The following is a 17,837-nucleotide window of genomic DNA, read 5'->3' as shown; positions in this document are numbered from 1 at the left end:
AACACTGCACATTAAGAGAGTATGTGTTAGTGTAAGTGTAGTCTGTATGTGCATGAACAGCTCTGATGGTTGATGGGATGAGCCTAAATTAATCCTAATTACATCTTCAGTCTGCCTTAAACCGTTTGTTCCCCTCTCTGGGCTCTGTATGATGTCACACAGAGCAGATATTCACTGAATGGTCACCTTGGGGACACAGCTCAATTGCAAATATGTAAAATATGCTGGAGCTAAAACCGATAACACAAACAGAAGATGAATTAGAGGGCTGCACTGAGTTCTACTATAAGATGGATAAAGGAATAATTCAAACTACTCTGGTAGAGTCAAAGTATAAAAACATAGAGATGGAAATAAGTGTCACAGAGTGAAATCAGCAGTGCAGCTCCATCGAGTTAGTGTCATGTTTTGTTTTTTTTGTAAAAGTTTCGTGAAGCTGCACAGAGCACACGAGGAAAACAGGAAGTCATGGACAGAAATGACAGACCGCATGCAGACAAAATGTTCCACTCAGACTCACAATTTGTGAATTCTTGAGGTAAAACCCGTTTGCCAACTTTTAACATGAAGCAACGGAAATCATACACACATGTAGGGCTGTTCGATATAATGAAATATATCGGATGACGATATAAAAACATCTATCATTTTGTTTTACGCTATCGTTTGTTTCGTGGTGTCGCAAAATAAACTGTTTACGGCAATATTTTTTCATCGTTTTGATGGTCACTGTAGTGGCTATATTAATTTCTCTTATAATCCTTATCTTTATAATCTCTTCTGCTATTTGCACGTTCTTTACTGTAAATTCCTAAGTTAATTTGTAAATTTTTGTAGTAAATTGTAAATATTGTAGAACTTTTCTTCTGTCATTTAATGGTCGGGCATTGTACAGCTACAAGTATTTCACCCCCATGTCATACTGTGTATGGTTGTGTGTGTGTGACAAATAAAATTTGAATTTGAATTTTGAATTTTAATTTGAATTTAAGTTCTCTCTTTCTCTTATATTTAATATGACCACACTACTGACAGACAAGCGCCTGTTTTTATGTGAAGTCTTTAGCAACAACGACAGTAAAACCATCGCGTGTCCGCTTGTTTATTTTCCACCTTTCACAATAAAGCTCAAGATCCTTTTGAGACGTTTCAAAAGAAACTGAATCACGTGAAAGAGTATGCAGAGTAGTTACGAATGAGAAGCAAAAAAGAGCCATCAGGTGTTAAAAAATAAACCTCAGACTCAATAGTTAGAACAGGCTTTTCCCCGCAGCATGCTGTGTAATAAATACTCAAAGAAAACTGCGGCTGTTACAACTTATGTCTAAAAATATTCAGTTTCATGCATCGGTTAAGACGCTCAACTCCAGGTACACGACGCTCAGCTGGAAACACTTCACGCAAGTCGAGCTGCCCGAGATTCACAGAATTTACAGAAAATGTTACATTTTTGTGATTTATATCGTTATCGGACAATGGATGTATATGATTATATCGGGATATGAGATTTTGGTCTCATCGCACAGCCCTACACACATCATTTTTCATATGAACCCATTCAAATTATAACTGCAATTTCAGTACATGGTAATGTTAAATACCGTGTAGAAATCCAAGTAGTGAGTTTATATACACTGAAAATATTTATATGACAGGTTTCCAAATGGAGAGTGCGTTCATTCATAACAATGTTAAAAAGTTCAATTATAAAAACCACAAAAGAAACAAAGAGGCAAAAGTTCTTCCTCCACAGAAGAATAAGGTTCAGGTTGCTCTGTGTTTGAGGTTTCTGCTAACAGATTTAATCCTGCAGAGACCGAATGAAAAGAGAAAAAAAAAAACAACCCACAGCTGTCAATAAGAGAAAAACGAGCTGAGAGAAATGATAAATTGTCAGACACATCTGTGATATTGACTGGTCTGAGAGAAGGATGGAGGATGGAGGGAAGAGGAAAAAAGGTGGTGCAGACAGTGAGACAGCGTTAGGCACTGGGGTTTTTTTCTTTATTACAGAAATGAATGTCTTTAAAATATTTAGACAAATGAGTCAATCCTGCTTTATTGTTCTGTGATTCTGGATGCAAAAACTGCTGATGTGTAGGAAGAAAAATAGAAATGCAGTGCTTAAATGTGTTTATCTTAGAGTGGAGAATCGTTCTGTGTGTGTGTCTGTCACAGTTAAACATTCAGGGTATATGTGGCAAGGATAAATGGACTGGAAAGTGTGTGCATGTGTGTTTTTCTACCTGTACTGCAGGTGTGAGTTGTTTCCTGGGGAGAAGTGCTTCTCACCTTACTGTGTGTGTGTGTGTGTGTGTGTGTGTGTGTGTGTGTGTGTGTGTGTGTGTGTGTGTGTGTGTGTGTGTGCTACACTAAACTGCTTTTAACACCATGCAGGTCACAGTACACGGGTATTACATGCAGGCATTGATTAGGACATGCGTGCACACAAACACTAATGCTTATCCTCCACTCAGAGTCAGCAGAGCAAAACACCTGAATTCAGCTGGAGATAAATAATAAATGACTTCTTCATGTTTTTTTGGAATCAAACCAGATGAGACTTCTCAGGTCACGGAGGGGAAAAATGAGCCCTTAATTGTAATCCTCAAACACCGGAGAGGTTCACGAAGAACAGAAGAAAGTCTGAAGAGGTTAAAGCTACAGCATCGTATGAAATGGGTTTCAGCTTGTGATCATGGGACAAAGCAGGGATGCTTCAAGAGACTTGAATTTCCTTGTCAAATATTGCGTGGGTATTTGCTGAAATTTTAATCTGCACACACAAGATTCACATTAGATTGCAGAGTGTGGTCACTGTTCTTTCTTTCCTTGGAGGTCAGCATCCACACGGCAACTCGTTGGCTGATTATGGCTGACTTCACATCACAGAGAGATAGCTAGGCTGCTGGTTTTTTAGGACAGTGTTCAGAGTTTTGCTCAGAAAGCAGCTGGACGTTCTAGACAAAACTGTCACTGCCTTCTAAACTACGACTGCAGCAATATGCTAGTGACCAAAGCAATCCGCAACTTTTAACAACTGGAATAAACGGTAGATGCACTTGGTCTTATACAGTCCTGTTCTACTCTAATTGAGCCCTCATGCCAATGAACGAATTGCAGAGCATAGTGGTGTTCAGTATCATGCCCAAGGATACTGTGGCATGCAGAGATTGAACCACCAACCCTCCAGTTACTAGATGACCCTCCTCTTCCTTCCTGAGCCCAATGCAGTCTCATGACCAGTGGTTGCCAGATGATTGCAGACCAGTCGTACCTGTGCAACTGGATCCTGATCCACTTTATTCAACATTGTCACTACACATGACTGCAAAACCTCAATAAGTAGCTGAGCAGTAGTAACTTTCCTTCTTTCTTTTTCTCTCATCTATATCATTTGGCTAAGAATTACACTTTGGATCTCTGCGTTTAAATAAATGAATGGCCTGGTCTTCACAATTCACAAAAAAACCCAACAAGCGAGGCCGCGAAAGGTGAACTGCGATATAGTGAGGGAACACTGTACCCTGTGTGTACCCACTTAAATAGATGCAGTAGGCTATTATTAAAATCATTAACTTCTACAGTTACAAAGCCCATCACATCAAAAATTGGAAACCTGGCCCACTCCCAGTATACCATAAGAAAAATGAGCTTTACCAACTAAAATTTCTGGTTCCAGCTAGCAGTGAAAGCATTCAAAGCATTTATTTTTAGATGTTTACAGTCAGTCTAAGGCAACTTGATGAGTGTGGGAACAACCAATTCAAACCACGACCAACCAAGTTGCAGCTCTACAGTTTCTATTATTTACTCCTGAGATGGGTAAAAAAAACAAAAAAAACAAAGAATACCAAAGAAGTGTGCGTACTTTAATCCTATTTTCCCTGCTTAGAAAGAAATTTGTGCTCTTACCTGCTGTGATGTCATCATCAGTGACATCCATTTCCTCCTCAGGAGCCTTGGTTTCTACTGGCTGAGCCTCTGGTGGCGGCAGGGCTGGAGGGGGAGTGTCGGTGGTTGTTCCAGCTGAGGAGAAAGAGACAAAACGGTTCAGTGCAGTCCGTCCAACGAGCACAACCCAGGTTACTATTATAGATATAATTTACACATCTCCCCTCAGTGCATCATAGCAATTATAAAGTGCATGCAGTTCGATAATTTAACCATTAAAAACTACCCCACTGGATTCAGAAAAAAAATGTTTATATTAAATTTAGGCAGTAAAAAGTACCCCAGTAGAATGTAGTTTACTGCTCAAATCTTTTAGATTAAGCCAATAAGATAAATTTGTCAATAAAATTTACTGTGACAGATTTAAGTAATAAAAACTACTCTGATAGATTTACACAGAAAAACTATGCAATTACTCAGTAAAAACTACGCAGATAGATTTAAGCAGTAAACCAAACCCTATTAGATGTAGTCAATAATAACTACACCACTAGATTTAATCAATAAAAACTACTTTGACAGAAACCAGTTGAATTAAGTTAGTTTCATGTCTGTGAACGTGACCGAACAGGTTATTCGTGACCATTTCACATTGTGCCATGAGATCAGGCTCACTGATGTCACCGACCATCAGCGTAATGGTTTGAATGTCTGTATGTCAGGATGCTCTCCACTGCGAGTTTCTGTTCTGGTCCTCATTGTTGTTATGATCAAGTTAACTGCTCTGGTTAAGCAGCAAATAAAGGCTTATTGGACGTCCTCGTATAAGCAGAATGAATAGAAACACATGGACACACACAAGGACAGGGACACGCTTTTATTTAGCGTTTTCATTTAGCTCTTATCTCTCTGTTGGCAATTAAGAGTGGCTTTTCATTAGCGGCCGGCACTAATGAATGACACTGTGCTAATGAATGAAGCAGCTTAAGGTAACAGAGTCGGCACAGGGCTAATCTCTGGGAAAACAGCCTGCTTAATGAATTAAGAACCACAAAACGCTTATCAAAAACGAAGAAAGCAAAAACAAAGAAATATATTCCTCTTCCTTTTTTTTAAAGAAAAAAAAAATGTAATTAACAAAAAAAGAAAAAGTTAAATGGCACAGTTTCATAAGGCTTCTTCAGTACACCAATAAAATTAACTGTAATTACACTGTGTGTAATTACATTGATTAATCCAGGTTAACATGTTCCAATTAACCTGCTCACACACACACAGCTGACAGCTCAACATAATGACTTCGTATCACACACACACACACACACGGTGACAGAAGGCCAATACACAGCCCGGCAGTTGATTACCTGTCTCTGACATTAAAGTGATAAAAACTTAATTGGATTTAATTAAAACATAACTGATGTTTTACTGTGAATGAACAAAAGGCCTGCGGAGAGCGAAAAAAAACAAAAACAACCCTCGCTTCAGTTTCTATTTGCATGTTTCCCTCTCTGAGCAGGCGGTTTCACGCCACAGATAATGGTGGTTACATCCATCTTTTATATACAGTCTGTGACCCTCGAGGCTGCTGCTTGGCCTGAAGGTGGCCCAGTTCTCGTGTTCTGCATCTCCAGCACACACATCGTGCACACCAGCTGGGCTATAACCTCCAACTTAACTGTCCTGGTTGGAAGAATGAAAATGAGAGATACAAGAGCTGAGGGAGAAGAAGAAAGAGGAGGAGAGGGAAGTGGAGGAGGGGTGGCGAAGGAGGGGAGGAAAAGGAGGGGAGAAGAAGGAGGGGAGGAGAAGGAGGCGTTCTGCCCTGCTCCAAGGTCAAGCTTGTCATGTCAGCCATGACACATTGCTCCCAGCATGCCTTGTTAACCTCCAGGACCTCCTCCTCCTTGTCCTCCTTCTCTTCGTTTCTTCTGACTGTTGCTCCCTGTATTCATGTTTGAGACCCACACTTCCTGTTCTTCTCCTGTTTCCCAACCTCTACTGCTCTTTCACTATAGTTTTAAATCATCAGGAGAGATTCATCTAAAGGAGGACTCACATAAGGATGACTGGAATATTTTTAGTTCAGATCTGTCTTATATAAGATGATGCAAGGGAGTTTCATCTTCAGCCTCTATTGTTGTACTGTAGTCCTGATATTTTAACTTTGCACTACAATGTTTCTGCTTGCTTGATTCTGTGTTTTAGACATAAGAAGAAAAAGAAGAGAGGAAAAAAGGTTTGAAGAGATGAGAGATGAAGAGAAATGGAATGGATGATTGAGGCACTAAAACCTACTCCAGTAAATTTAGGAACTACTATGTCAGATTTAGTCGATAAAGACTACTCCATTAGATTAAGGGACTGAAAACTACTCTTAGATTTAGGAAGTAAAAACTACTCTTTACTTCCTAAGTCTAATTGAGTAATCTGTTAGATTTAGGAAGTAAAGACTACTCCGTTAGATTATGGGACTAAAAACCACTCACTACTCACTAAATCTAACCAAGCTGCTACTTGGTTAGATTTAGGCAATATTACTGACCATCTTTAGGGACTAAAAATTTGTGAATTACATGTAGGAAACGATCATGATTTTTGATGATTTTTAGACCCTTTCATGCTCTTGAACATGAAGAAACAGGGTTTTCAGTGTGACTATTTACAGAAAAGCTGGGAAAAATGTGTAGGAAAGGATGAAGGAAAAAAGGGAAGACGCATAAAGAGGGGGGAGAGGGAGACTTTGAACAGCAGGTTGATTGGAGTTTAAAAAAAAAAGTAACAATCTGGATGTTCGAGGTAGACTGAGAAGCAACAACGGAGAAAAGCAAGAGAGAAAAGGGGGAAACAGAGTGCTCTTCAGTGATCAAAGAAACAGCTGCTTCACATATCCACCATTTGACCCTGAAAATTGGAACAAGGAACAAAGCTCAGGGACTTTGGTTAATGAAGTGTGTGTGAATATGAGAGGTAGGTGTGTGTGTGTGTGTGTGTGTGTGTGTGTGGTCCCTCAGTACCCTGCCTCACAGCTCCTGTAGCTATGAAAGACCTGTTTTCAGTTTTTGTTTTGTTTGTTTGTTTTAATTGTTAACAGCAGCTTTGCCACTCATGGCTTTCCAGATATAACCAGACCTCCCGTCTGCAGGTAAACAGCTCCACGCAGCCACTTTCTGATGATAAAACTACTTTCCCAAAACAATGTGCTGCTCCACACCATCACAGCAGTGATGATGGAGACTCTGTGGACAGTTCATTTCTTCCTCTGAGTGGAGGTTAACAGCCCCTGTTTTCTCCGTGTTAAAGCCTTTTAAACACTTCCAGGAGAGCTGAAAGGTCAGGCACGGCTGCTGCTGTTTGTGTGTGTGTTGTCAAGTTGGCGCCCTGCTGCGACGGAGGGACTCGGCTCAGTGACATTTCCTCTGCACTTAAGCCTAACAGATAAATACAGGCGACTCTCTACCACACTGGTCAGATAGCACAGGTCTCACTAAAGGTCTCATCCCACCCTCGTGCACTCTGACAGTTTGGTCAGAAACATACACACGAGTAACCTACTGAGATAATTTTCATGGTAGGGGTGGTCATAGCCATCCAAATAGCAATAACATGGATAGTAGCTGATATTGTCAGCTACTATCGTGTCCTCTCGTTTCCAAAATAGTTAGATTTTTGTCTCTAGGACAAACGGTAAACGACTTATGGTAATTGATGAAAAACACTCAGACCCAAATTTCTGAGATGTGTTTTGCTGAAGGTGCTGGTCAGCATCTTTACATCTTTACTAACAGTAGAAAATCATTTAATCAGTTAATCAATGGGTTTTGTGCAGAGAAAAAAGTTTGGGTTTTAAGTTGCGGTAATTACTGTAAACCAAAGACTGATCCAAGAAGAGCCTCAGGGTTCAGAGGACGTCTCCAGAGGATTCAAACACATCTCCGACTGTCCCCTGGAGATCCAGGATTTCCAGGACCAGCAGGAGTCATCTTTCTGCCTTTTCCAGTCCTGCTATGCAGCACACAGCTCAAATTCAATGACCCTTTAACCTCCTTTTCCACCCGCCTCCATTCTCCCTCATCCCTGGAGGTCACCAGTCCATCACTCCCCTACACATAGGCACCACCCCTGCCTGCGGTACTGCTGTGGTAACACAACACTGACCGGTGCCCGTTTCCACGGCAACTGTTCCCCCGAGAAACCCTTAGCATCCTCAGCAACCACAGGGCGACTCCTGAACACACACACACACACACACAGCATTTTAGAGCGCCGTTTCTAGTAAAAGAACGTAGAGATTCACCTTTCTTCCCATCAGCAGGTCTAACTATAGACAGAGAGGGAGACCAGGGAATAGACAGAGCCGGAGACAGAGTGGCAAAGCAAGAGAGACGGCGGTAAAGAGAGACGGCACTGACAGCTGCAGAAAGAAATCACCAATCAGAGTGGTTTGTGCGCCGCTATTGTGAGATATTCGTTAAAAATTTAGATGAGCTGGACAATGCTATACACGGCTTTAAAAGTCATCTTAACATATTAACAAGACTAAAAAAAAAAAGAAAAAAGAAACTCAGGTTGGTCCTTGGTTCAGCCTCCAAGTTCATTTTGTCTGAAACAGGCTACTTTAGCTTCCTTATAGTTCTCTACGACATTACAGAGAGCCAAGAGTGAAGGAGACGGAATACCTTTATTTCCCTTTTTTGTTTTTAGAAATTCTGCTAGGAAACTGCTGTGGATATTTTTTTAGTAGTAGTTTAGTAGTAAAATTGGTAGTAGTACTAATTTTTTAGTAGTAGTAACCAATACAGATACAAATACCTTGAACTTATAAAGGCACCTTATAAAAGGGACCGCATCATATCACGATTGATTTGATTAGCACACAAAGTGATACTTACGGGAGCTGACTGTGTCGACATACTGGGGCAGGTATGGAGCCCACATGTCAATGGTTTCTTTGCGTCCTGACTGGCCGATCCTCCTCAGTTCAGCCAAGAGAAGAGCTTGGGCTGCTTCTCGTACCTGAAACCACAAACACACTAAATCACTGTGAATTAAAAACAATATCACATGTTATTATTTACCGTATTTTCCGCACTATAAAGCACACTTAAAATCCTTTAATTTTCTCAAAAATCGACAGTGCGCCTTATAATCCTGTGCGCCTTGTGTATGAATTCTGGTTGACTTGACCTCGAACAGATTTTATGTAGCACACGGCGCTCAAACATCTGTCAAAAAAATGTTTTAGTACGACTTTGGTAAGCTATGAAGCCGCACCGCTTGATGGATTGTCGGAGCATTACAACTACCATAGTCAGGAGCCTTGCAGAGTAATCTGGGTCCAAAACTCCGTCTGCTTCAGGTCCCAAAGTCAAATGAACACTGCGGCATCACTGAGAGTTAAAAACTGTCTAAATTTTTCATCTTTACTAAAATGATCAGCATTGCTGCTTTACCAAGTGTAGCAATTAAGCTTAACATTCAGGCATGAAAACATAATTTATTAAATTAAACGGAGTTAGCAGGAAGTAGTTTCCACCTAAACATGATATAGCATGTTCTGACTGAGAGATTTCTGAAAGATTCAAACGTACAGCTCTGCTATCACTTCCAACATAAATGAAGACAGGAAACTAAACAGCAGTGACGTTTGTAGGGTTACTGAAGTTGGGCTAGCTGGTATATAATGATGTGCTATGTGATCGCTAGTGACACAGCTATGTTAGCATAGCATAAACAGTGAAGCTGGAGGATGAATGCTAACTTTTTTCCACTTGATAAAAGTTAACATGAGGGTTTCTTATGGTTAGGGACAAATGTAATCGCATGGCAGGATGCTGTAAACGGACCAAACTTCAGTCAGGAGAACAACTGAGATTATTCATCCACAATACGAGGTTAGTCATTAATTTACTGCAACAACATGGGAATAGAGCAGCTGCGTGAGAATTCAACATTAACATTAACATTTTGGACTACCTCACCGACCGACCACAGTATGTGAGGACTCAGGGCTGTGTGTCGGACAGGGTCGTCTGCAGTACGGGGGCCCCACAGGGAACGGTTCTGGCTCCGTTCCTCTTCACCATCTACACTGCAGACTTCTCCCACAATTCCACCCAGTGCTTCCTGCAGAAGTTCTCTGATGACTCTGCAATAGTCGGCCTCATCACTGATGGGGACGACAAGGAGTACAGAGGACTGACTCAAGACTTTGTGGACTGGTGCCAGCTGAACTACCTCCAGATCAACGCCAGTAAAACCAAGGAGCTGGTGGTAGACTTCCGCAGGCACAAGCATTCTCCACTGCAACCACTGAACATCCAGGGTATGGACATTGAGGCTGTGGACAGCTACAGGTACCTTGGTGTTCATCTGAACAACAGACTGGACTGGACTCATAACTCAGACGCCCTCTACAGGAAAGGGCAGAGCAGGTTGTACCTGCTGCGGAGACTCAGGTCGTTTGGGGTGGAGGGCCCACTCCTGAAGACCTTCTATGACTCTGTGGTGGCTTCTGCTATCTTTTATGGTGTGGTCTGCTGGGGCGGCAGCATCTCTGCTGGGGACAGGAAGAGACTGAACAGGGTGATCCGAAGGGCCAGCTCTGTTCTAGGATGCCCTCTGGACCCAGTGGAGGTGGTGAGTGACAGGAGAATGGCGGCTAAGCTGTCATCCCTGTTGGACAACGTCTCCCACCCCATGCAGCAGACTGTGACAGCACTGAGCAGCTCCTTCAGTGGGAGACTGCGGCACCCACGGTGTGGGACGGAGAGATTTCGCAGGTCTTTCCTCCCCACTGCTGTCAGACTCCACAACAAAGACTTTAACTGAACAAACACACACATCCACACATGTGCAATAACACTAAGTGCAATAATCTTTTCTGGCATCGTTGTATTTTTACTCAGTTGTATATAGCATTCGTATTCTATTTTTATCTTATTGTATATTTTTATTCTATTTTATTCTACTGTATATAGTATATTATTTTATTCTATTCTGTACAGCTGTGTACTGTATCTATTCTTATTGTATTCTAATTTTTGCGTCATAACTTTTGCACTGTCCACTTCCTGCTGTGACAAAACAAATTTCCCACGTGTGGGACTAATAAAGGTTATCTTATCTTATCTTATCTTAATGAATCAAAGGTACGGAAGTGGAGGAAGCAGGAAGAATGAGTTGAGTAAAGTTTGACTTATCTGACTGTTTTGTTTCGCTTAATGCGCCCATGCACATTAATATTGATCAAATCAAATCAATTTATTTATATAGCACTTTTCACAGGATAAAAACCACAAAGTGCTTCACAGTAAAATCTCTTACGAAAAAAAAAAAAAAAAAAGATTCCTTCTGTCATTATATCTAATACACTCTTAGTGAGAAAGCAGAAACAGAGTCAAAATGTAACCAGTGACCTCAATGTGGACGAGATGGGCATTTTAACCACCACATCAAACCTGCTGCTTTGAGTTACACAATACTTTTTACTAGATCCTGATTTCTGTGTGGATGAACTGTTGCATAAATTAATATAATTAATGACATAAGAACATTTTAAAATATAGATATGACAAACACAAATAGAGCCATTAAAAGTAAAGATTCATAGATGACCAACTCCACTCCATTCAAAGTTTAAAGTGGTCCAAATGGCACCAACCCCAGGATGTGTAGGGATGCCTGTCAATAAAAATGGCCACACCCCTAAATTTAAGTCTTAATAAAAATCCAGTTGGATGAGTTATTAAGAAAAATTCACACCCTGTAATGTTTTTTTATGAAGGGAAAACTGAACAAAATTTATGTCTGTATCAGGCTATAAACAGCTTTATTTATGCTGTAAAGCTGGATTTTTAAACATGGGAGTCTATGCAACCGGAGATGAGCAGTAATGTGTTACTGTAATCCAATTACTTTTTTCAAGTAATGAAAAAGTAAACAGTAATTAGGATTACTGTTGCTTTCCCGTAAGCACGCTGCATTACTAAACTGTGATTTTGTTTGTGAGTGTCTCATGACAATGATGTACGAGCGTGCGGCGTCCGTGGCAGCAACAGACATGTGTAGATCAACAATGGATAATATGGAGTGCGGGAGAGAGTACGACCGTGCAGAGTTTAAGCTTGGAAGTACTGACATTACTTTGAGCTTGACCCGTAAAAAGTGACAAAACCACTAGCGTCCGCTCTACACTCTGCGTGGTAAGAAAACTTATTTCTACAGCAAAAAATTTAACTTCAAATCTAAGCAAGCACCTAGCACGCTGCCACGGGAATGTGAAATTCACAGAAACACTGCTGTGGTACCGGGAAAACCTGCACCGGTCCCACTCCTGCTAAACAGGAGAAAAATAGATTTAAGAGCGATAGGACTTAGTACTACTGAATCTTTGATTTTATTTAATTTTTGCTGTGTTTTATTTGCATCTATTTGAAAGGGTGAGTGTAAGCATTTAAAAAAAATTTTATTTTATATGTTGGAATATGTTTAAATGTTAAACAAATTTCTTCAAATCAAAGACTGCTGCATATAATTTAATTTTTGATTATGCAATGTGCATAAAGTTAAAAGGTTAAAACTAATTTAAAAAGCCTTTAAAATAGACTTTTTCATTTGGTTCACTTTTATACGATAGATTATGCAGAAACAATAGAATTGGGCTGAAAAGCCAATTGCTTTATTACTTATTCAGGTTGTGTATCATGTTTTTTTTAAAAGTAACTATGTAATAAAGTAACTAATTACTTTTGAAAATAAGTACTCAGCAAAGTAATTGGATTACTTTCTTGGAGAAGTAATAATTAGTAACTCATTACTATTTTGAAGTAACTTGACCAAAACTGATGGCGACTGACTCACTTTTTTTTTTTAGCTTGCCTCAAGTGGCCGTTAGAGGAATTGCAGTTTTTTTTTGTTTGTTTGTTTTTTCAATTTTGACTCAATTTTTCCTTGATGGCATCATACATACCTCCAGACAGCGGTCCTGCCATCTCCTCGCCAGCATCTCCAGCAGTGGCGGTCTGAACTTGTCCAAGCCAAGTAGGTCAGGGAGCATCACGCAGTGCATGGCCGCCAGCTGGCTCCATCCTGCACAAACAATCACAATCACAACCACACACACACCAACACATTTTACACAAACAGTCAGAAAAACTACAAGAACAAGTTAAAGTCTCTCTAATGCTATTGCTGTCAAATAGAAACACGGTTTTTAATGCAGTGCCTTGAAAAGGTATCCATACCCCTTCGAACTTTTCCACATTTTGTCAACCATGAACTTGAATGTATTTTATTGTGATTTTGTGTAACAGACAAACGCAAGCCATGGAATGGAGTGTATGTGTTCACAGTCGCTCTCCATCCAATCTAACTGTACTGGAGCTATTTTGCAAAGAAGAATGGGCAAATTGCACTCTAGATGTTCAAAGCTGGTGGCGACATACCTCAAAAGACTTGCAGCTGTAATTGTAGTGACAGATAGTTTGAGAAAGTATCGACTCAGGGGGCTGAATACAAATGCACAATATGAACAGATGCCCCCGATCCAGTGTTGCGTTTGTGTATCACACAAAATCCCAGTTAAGTACTTTTAAGTTTGTTGTTGTAACATAACAAAATGGAAAAGTTCAAGGGGTTACTAGGTTTTTGAAAGCCTTGAAAGTAATTTTTTTTTTTCTTGTTGTTGTTGTCGTCATTTTAAATCGTGGCCAAAAAACAAACTTCAGTGTCTTCTTGAGTCATCCTTGCAGAGAAAGAACATACTTAACTCACCATTTTAGTCTTTAAAAGTACATTAAAAAGTATTTTTAAAAACTTGTTTCCATGTGACAGCACTGACTTCCAAAGGAAAGAAAGAAAGACAAAAAAAAAAAAAAAAAAAATCACAGTAACAACAGTCAAACACGGGATGAGAATATTATCGACAACATTATCTGCAGTCTTGGTTAGAGCAAACAAAAATTTTTTCTGCTAACCAGAGTCTGTCTGATGGAGTAAACAACAGGTATACAAAAGCCTTGTCACGATACCTTGGCATGATGAATTTAAGTGTGTGTTCTCAGCTACATGTGGGTTTTTACTTGATAACAAAAAGAAACACTGAAGGCTTTCACAATAAATGGCAGACACTAAAACGCTCCGTTTCTCAGTTGTGTGACAAAAACATTCAAAATGTCTTGGTATCGCTTTATAAGGGCTCAAAACAATGGCATATATTCATATTTCTGACCATACACCAAAGATATACACATCACCTCTTACTCATCTGTGACTTTAACTTTTTATTTGCAGATACTCAACATAAATCAAGCACCTTAATCACATATATTGGATTAATATATGGTTTCTGGACATGATGCATGTCTATGAAATGCACTTGTGTGATGGAGACTGAATGGCTGTTAGGCAGGAAAGAAATTTCATACAAATTTCTTTGCTGGGGGAACCGTATAAACTTACCTCCACCAATGAAATATCCAGATATTACAGAAAAAATAAAACGTTATTACAGAAATACTATGTAGAGGTTGACAGACTAAAGATTTCATCATATGTGACAGATATATTATAATAACTATTTTGTTTATAACATAGGAAATCAAAGCAATCAGAATCAGTCAACCTCCACATACAAATATGAATCGCTGCCTTGCAAAAACTGCAGAAATTTGAATCAATTCTAGTTCCCAAAATAAAATTTTACTCCTGTTTTTTTTTTTTTTGTTAGTTTTTTAAAATCAGACTGAACTTTGGCTTGAGGATTCATTTGGTTAACAAAGAAGCATAAGCTGCTCCAGGACTGTACTCACAGGCAGCTGGCAGCATCCATTTCATATATGAGTCCTATTAAAAAGGTCAACAGCAACAACAAACAACCTCCAAAAACAATCTCCATTAACGAGTTTGTTGGTTTGTTGACAACCAATGAACTTTTGGAACAAAGCTATGCTCATCAAGGTCCCCTCCTTGTCATGGACCAGTCAGAAAATCAAATGGTGCAGAACTAACTTATATTTGAAGAACAACGAGAGAAGTGCCAAAAAATTTGAATTGTTACCTGGAGGGAATGAAGAGGAACCTGTTAATGTTTACAAGAAGAGACCAGAGTAAAAATTGTTTTGTTTTTTTCCTAAAGGGTTTTTATTTCAATAACGTATTGGATATGCTGCTTTTAGTTTTATTTAGGTTGCATTAGTTGGGTTTATGGGCTTCGTGTTACCACAACCACCTTCTAGGTGAACTGCTGCCGACAGGACAAGCTTCAGGACAAATCAGGAACAAAGCTGTGGAAGTCCAATGAAAGTTAGTGTGTGTGTGTGTGTGTGTGTGTGTGTGTGTGTGTGGTGTCACTTTGTTCTCTGTTAACTGTATCTACTATCTACTACAACAACTACTAGTGTAGTGTTAATTTGTTTTGCTATTACTGCAACTGCTAGTGGTAATACATATTATAGTACTTATAAACAGCATAAAAGCAACAAAGGAAGAAATTAGTTTTTGCAGGGCAGCGTTTCTGACTAAACAGCTATTGAAATAAAAAAATATATATATTCCTACATGTACTGAGAAAGAATGTGACACTGTGAGCATGCTTGCTGTCTCCCATTTGTTTTAGTGTACAAAAAAGTTAATTAGCTTTGAAAAGGAACTTGTATTCCCTTGAATTCCCTTAGACATCACAAATAATCTTTGAAAAACAAACAAAAGAACACATTCATCATATGTGTGGGAGTGAGAGCAAGCCTCCATGGTGAAATCCAAAATCCTGTTTTTTAGAAAAAACAACAAAAAAGGTTCATACAAGAAGGAAAGGAAGGAGAGCAGTAGGCTCTGACACCAGAGAAACTCCAACCACAAGTCCATGTAAAAAAGAAGCCTTAAAATCAATAATGCAAAATTTTAGTTAGCTTTCAGTTCTCTGTGTTTTTTTTGTTTGTTTTTAAACGCAATTTTCCATATTGCATCTGTTTAAAAATAAATAAATTAAAAAAAAAATTAAATAAAAAAAACAAAAACAAAAAACAGTGAGGTGGGTGTGCTGGTGTGCATTTTGCTTTCCTTTTTGATTTTTTTGTTTGTTTGGGTTTTTTTTTTTTTTTTTTTTTTTTTAAATCTCCTCAGTGAAACACTCAGGTGGAAATAGCAAGCATGCAAACAGCACAGAGACACTGGAACATCAAGACATGTGGACATTCAGACAGGCGGTAGAGACAGTAGAAATGGAGCAGGACTGTATGTTACTGCCAACAGCTGGGAATAATAGAGACAACACTAGGGCATAAGGATTGTTTTCAGTGCACACTCAACTCTGTCAGTTCCAAATAACAGTAAAGTCAGCCTGTTTGCAGACGACACCACTCTTTATTGCACCAAATTTAGGAAAAGCATTAAATCATTTTAGAGCTGCTGACATGTTAGCAGCTTCTTGTGGAGTATTTCACATTTACAAATCATTAAATTTGTAACAGATTGGCCCAGAATTGCAATTTCAACAAAATTGCAAAGTGCAAGGCTTGGAGAAATAATCACTTGCTTGGTAAGCCAGATTTTACAAATTTACTCTACCTCTTCCTATGCAAAGTTTTTTGTGACATGCAGATTAACCTAATTCCTTCAACTGACTGGGCTGAAAGTGGACTAAACAGGTAAAAAGATAGCAGCGCTGTAGACAAAAAGGACATAGGACACTCAGGGAAAAAACTAAACACAACAAAAATGGAGCTAGATACCAAAACTGGCTGCAGTGGAAAACAGGACTGGTGCAAGAGAAGAGAAATGAGGTGATCCAAGGCGAGGTGAGGGATTATAATCACATAAAGAGAAAAGTCAAGAGAGATAAGAAGAAAACACTAAAAGAGGGAAGGTCAGAGAATAACTCATAAAAGAAAAGAAATTAGGGGGACAGATTCAAATAATAAAAAAGGACAGGAGGCAGTGAAAAAGATCTGGGAAGCAGAAGAAGGCTCTGAGACTTTTCCTAAGTGGCAGCCGTCAGTTCAGTCAGTACCTTCGTTGACTGAGAGGATGTTATGAGAAGCAGGCCCGGGGCTGGGGTAGCCAGGAGCCCCCTGAGGGAGTCCCCCAGGGGCTCCCAGAGCCCCAGCAGAGGCGGCAGCAGCAGCAACGGTGTTGGCTGCAGGAGCTACAGCAGCTTGTAAAGGAAGAGAAGGAAAGAAATAGTCAAGAAGGAAAGAACAGTTGAGAAAGATGTGAATATATTAAGTACCCAACAGAGAGAAGAGACAAGCAGTTTGACAGGAGGGAAGAAGAAATGAAGTTACAACAAAAGAACAGCAGAAAAAAAGAGAACAGCCAGAGGTTAGAAAATAATGTTTCCTTTTCAAATTGAATTAAGTTCTTCTGCTTGAAAATATGCAAATAAAAGTAAAATCAAAGTAGTTCATCTTATTTGGTAAACAAAAGAAAAATGTGAAAATGGCCTTGATAACCAAAGGATTGGAAATAATGGATCAAAGGCTAACATTAGTGTTTAGCTATGTCAAATTTCCCCACAGATAAGATAAAACGTGGACGTAGCGAGCTAAGTCATAATATTGAGCCTTGTTTTGAAATGGGGTGCCTAATTTTTCCAAATAAACTCACCTAGATACTAACAGCAGTGTAACTAAATGCTCTGAGTTCTCATTCTTTTCAAAATAAAAGCCTTCAACTATTTACTGGATGTGCTCAAGCTGTTTAAAACAATAAACAAACACATACAACAAAGTGACATAAGTAATTGCAAGATAAAAAAAAAGTTAATTCAAACCAACAAAAATAAATGAAAAAATAAAAGTCAAAGCAGATTATAAAAAAATTATAAATATAAATTGTTAAACAAGACTGAAAACTCACATAACTGTCAAAATAAAAACAAGAGAAACGAAGATGGACACTGTATTTCCCAGCAAGAATTCAGTGAAAGCAATAAAACACCACCC

At 39.3% G+C, this 17,837-nt stretch overlaps 1 protein-coding gene across 5 annotated transcripts in view; it reads right to left on the bottom strand.

The window, feature by feature from the left end:
- The window catches only part of wdr7 (WD repeat domain 7), a 101,029-nt gene that overhangs the window by 47,240 nt on the left and 35,952 nt on the right, over window positions 1–17,837 (bottom strand). For 3 of the 5 annotated variants that reach the window (XM_085278918.1, XM_085278920.1, XM_085278919.1), the window contains 4 exons: window positions 16,904–17,047; window positions 12,866–12,984; window positions 8,787–8,910; window positions 3,916–4,029 (listed from right to left, as the gene is read on the bottom strand). In XM_085278918.1, the coding sequence (XP_085135044.1) occupies window positions 3,916–4,029; window positions 8,787–8,910; window positions 12,866–12,984; window positions 16,904–17,047 (501 nt within the window). The remainder of the gene's footprint in view (window positions 1–3,915; window positions 4,030–8,786; window positions 8,911–12,865; window positions 12,985–16,903; window positions 17,048–17,837) is intronic. The other 2 variants (XM_085278921.1, XM_085278922.1) reach the window with 1 other exon arrangement.

Source organism: Mchenga conophoros, linkage group LG7, assembly GCF_057382185.1.
Source record: "Mchenga conophoros isolate Kocher_MC1m ecotype Shallow Benthic linkage group LG7, M_conophoros_male_GT1.1, whole genome shotgun sequence".
Classification (NCBI taxonomy): Eukaryota; Metazoa; Chordata; class Actinopteri; order Cichliformes; family Cichlidae; genus Mchenga; species Mchenga conophoros.
This window is presented reverse-complemented; position numbering and strand designations above follow the sequence as displayed.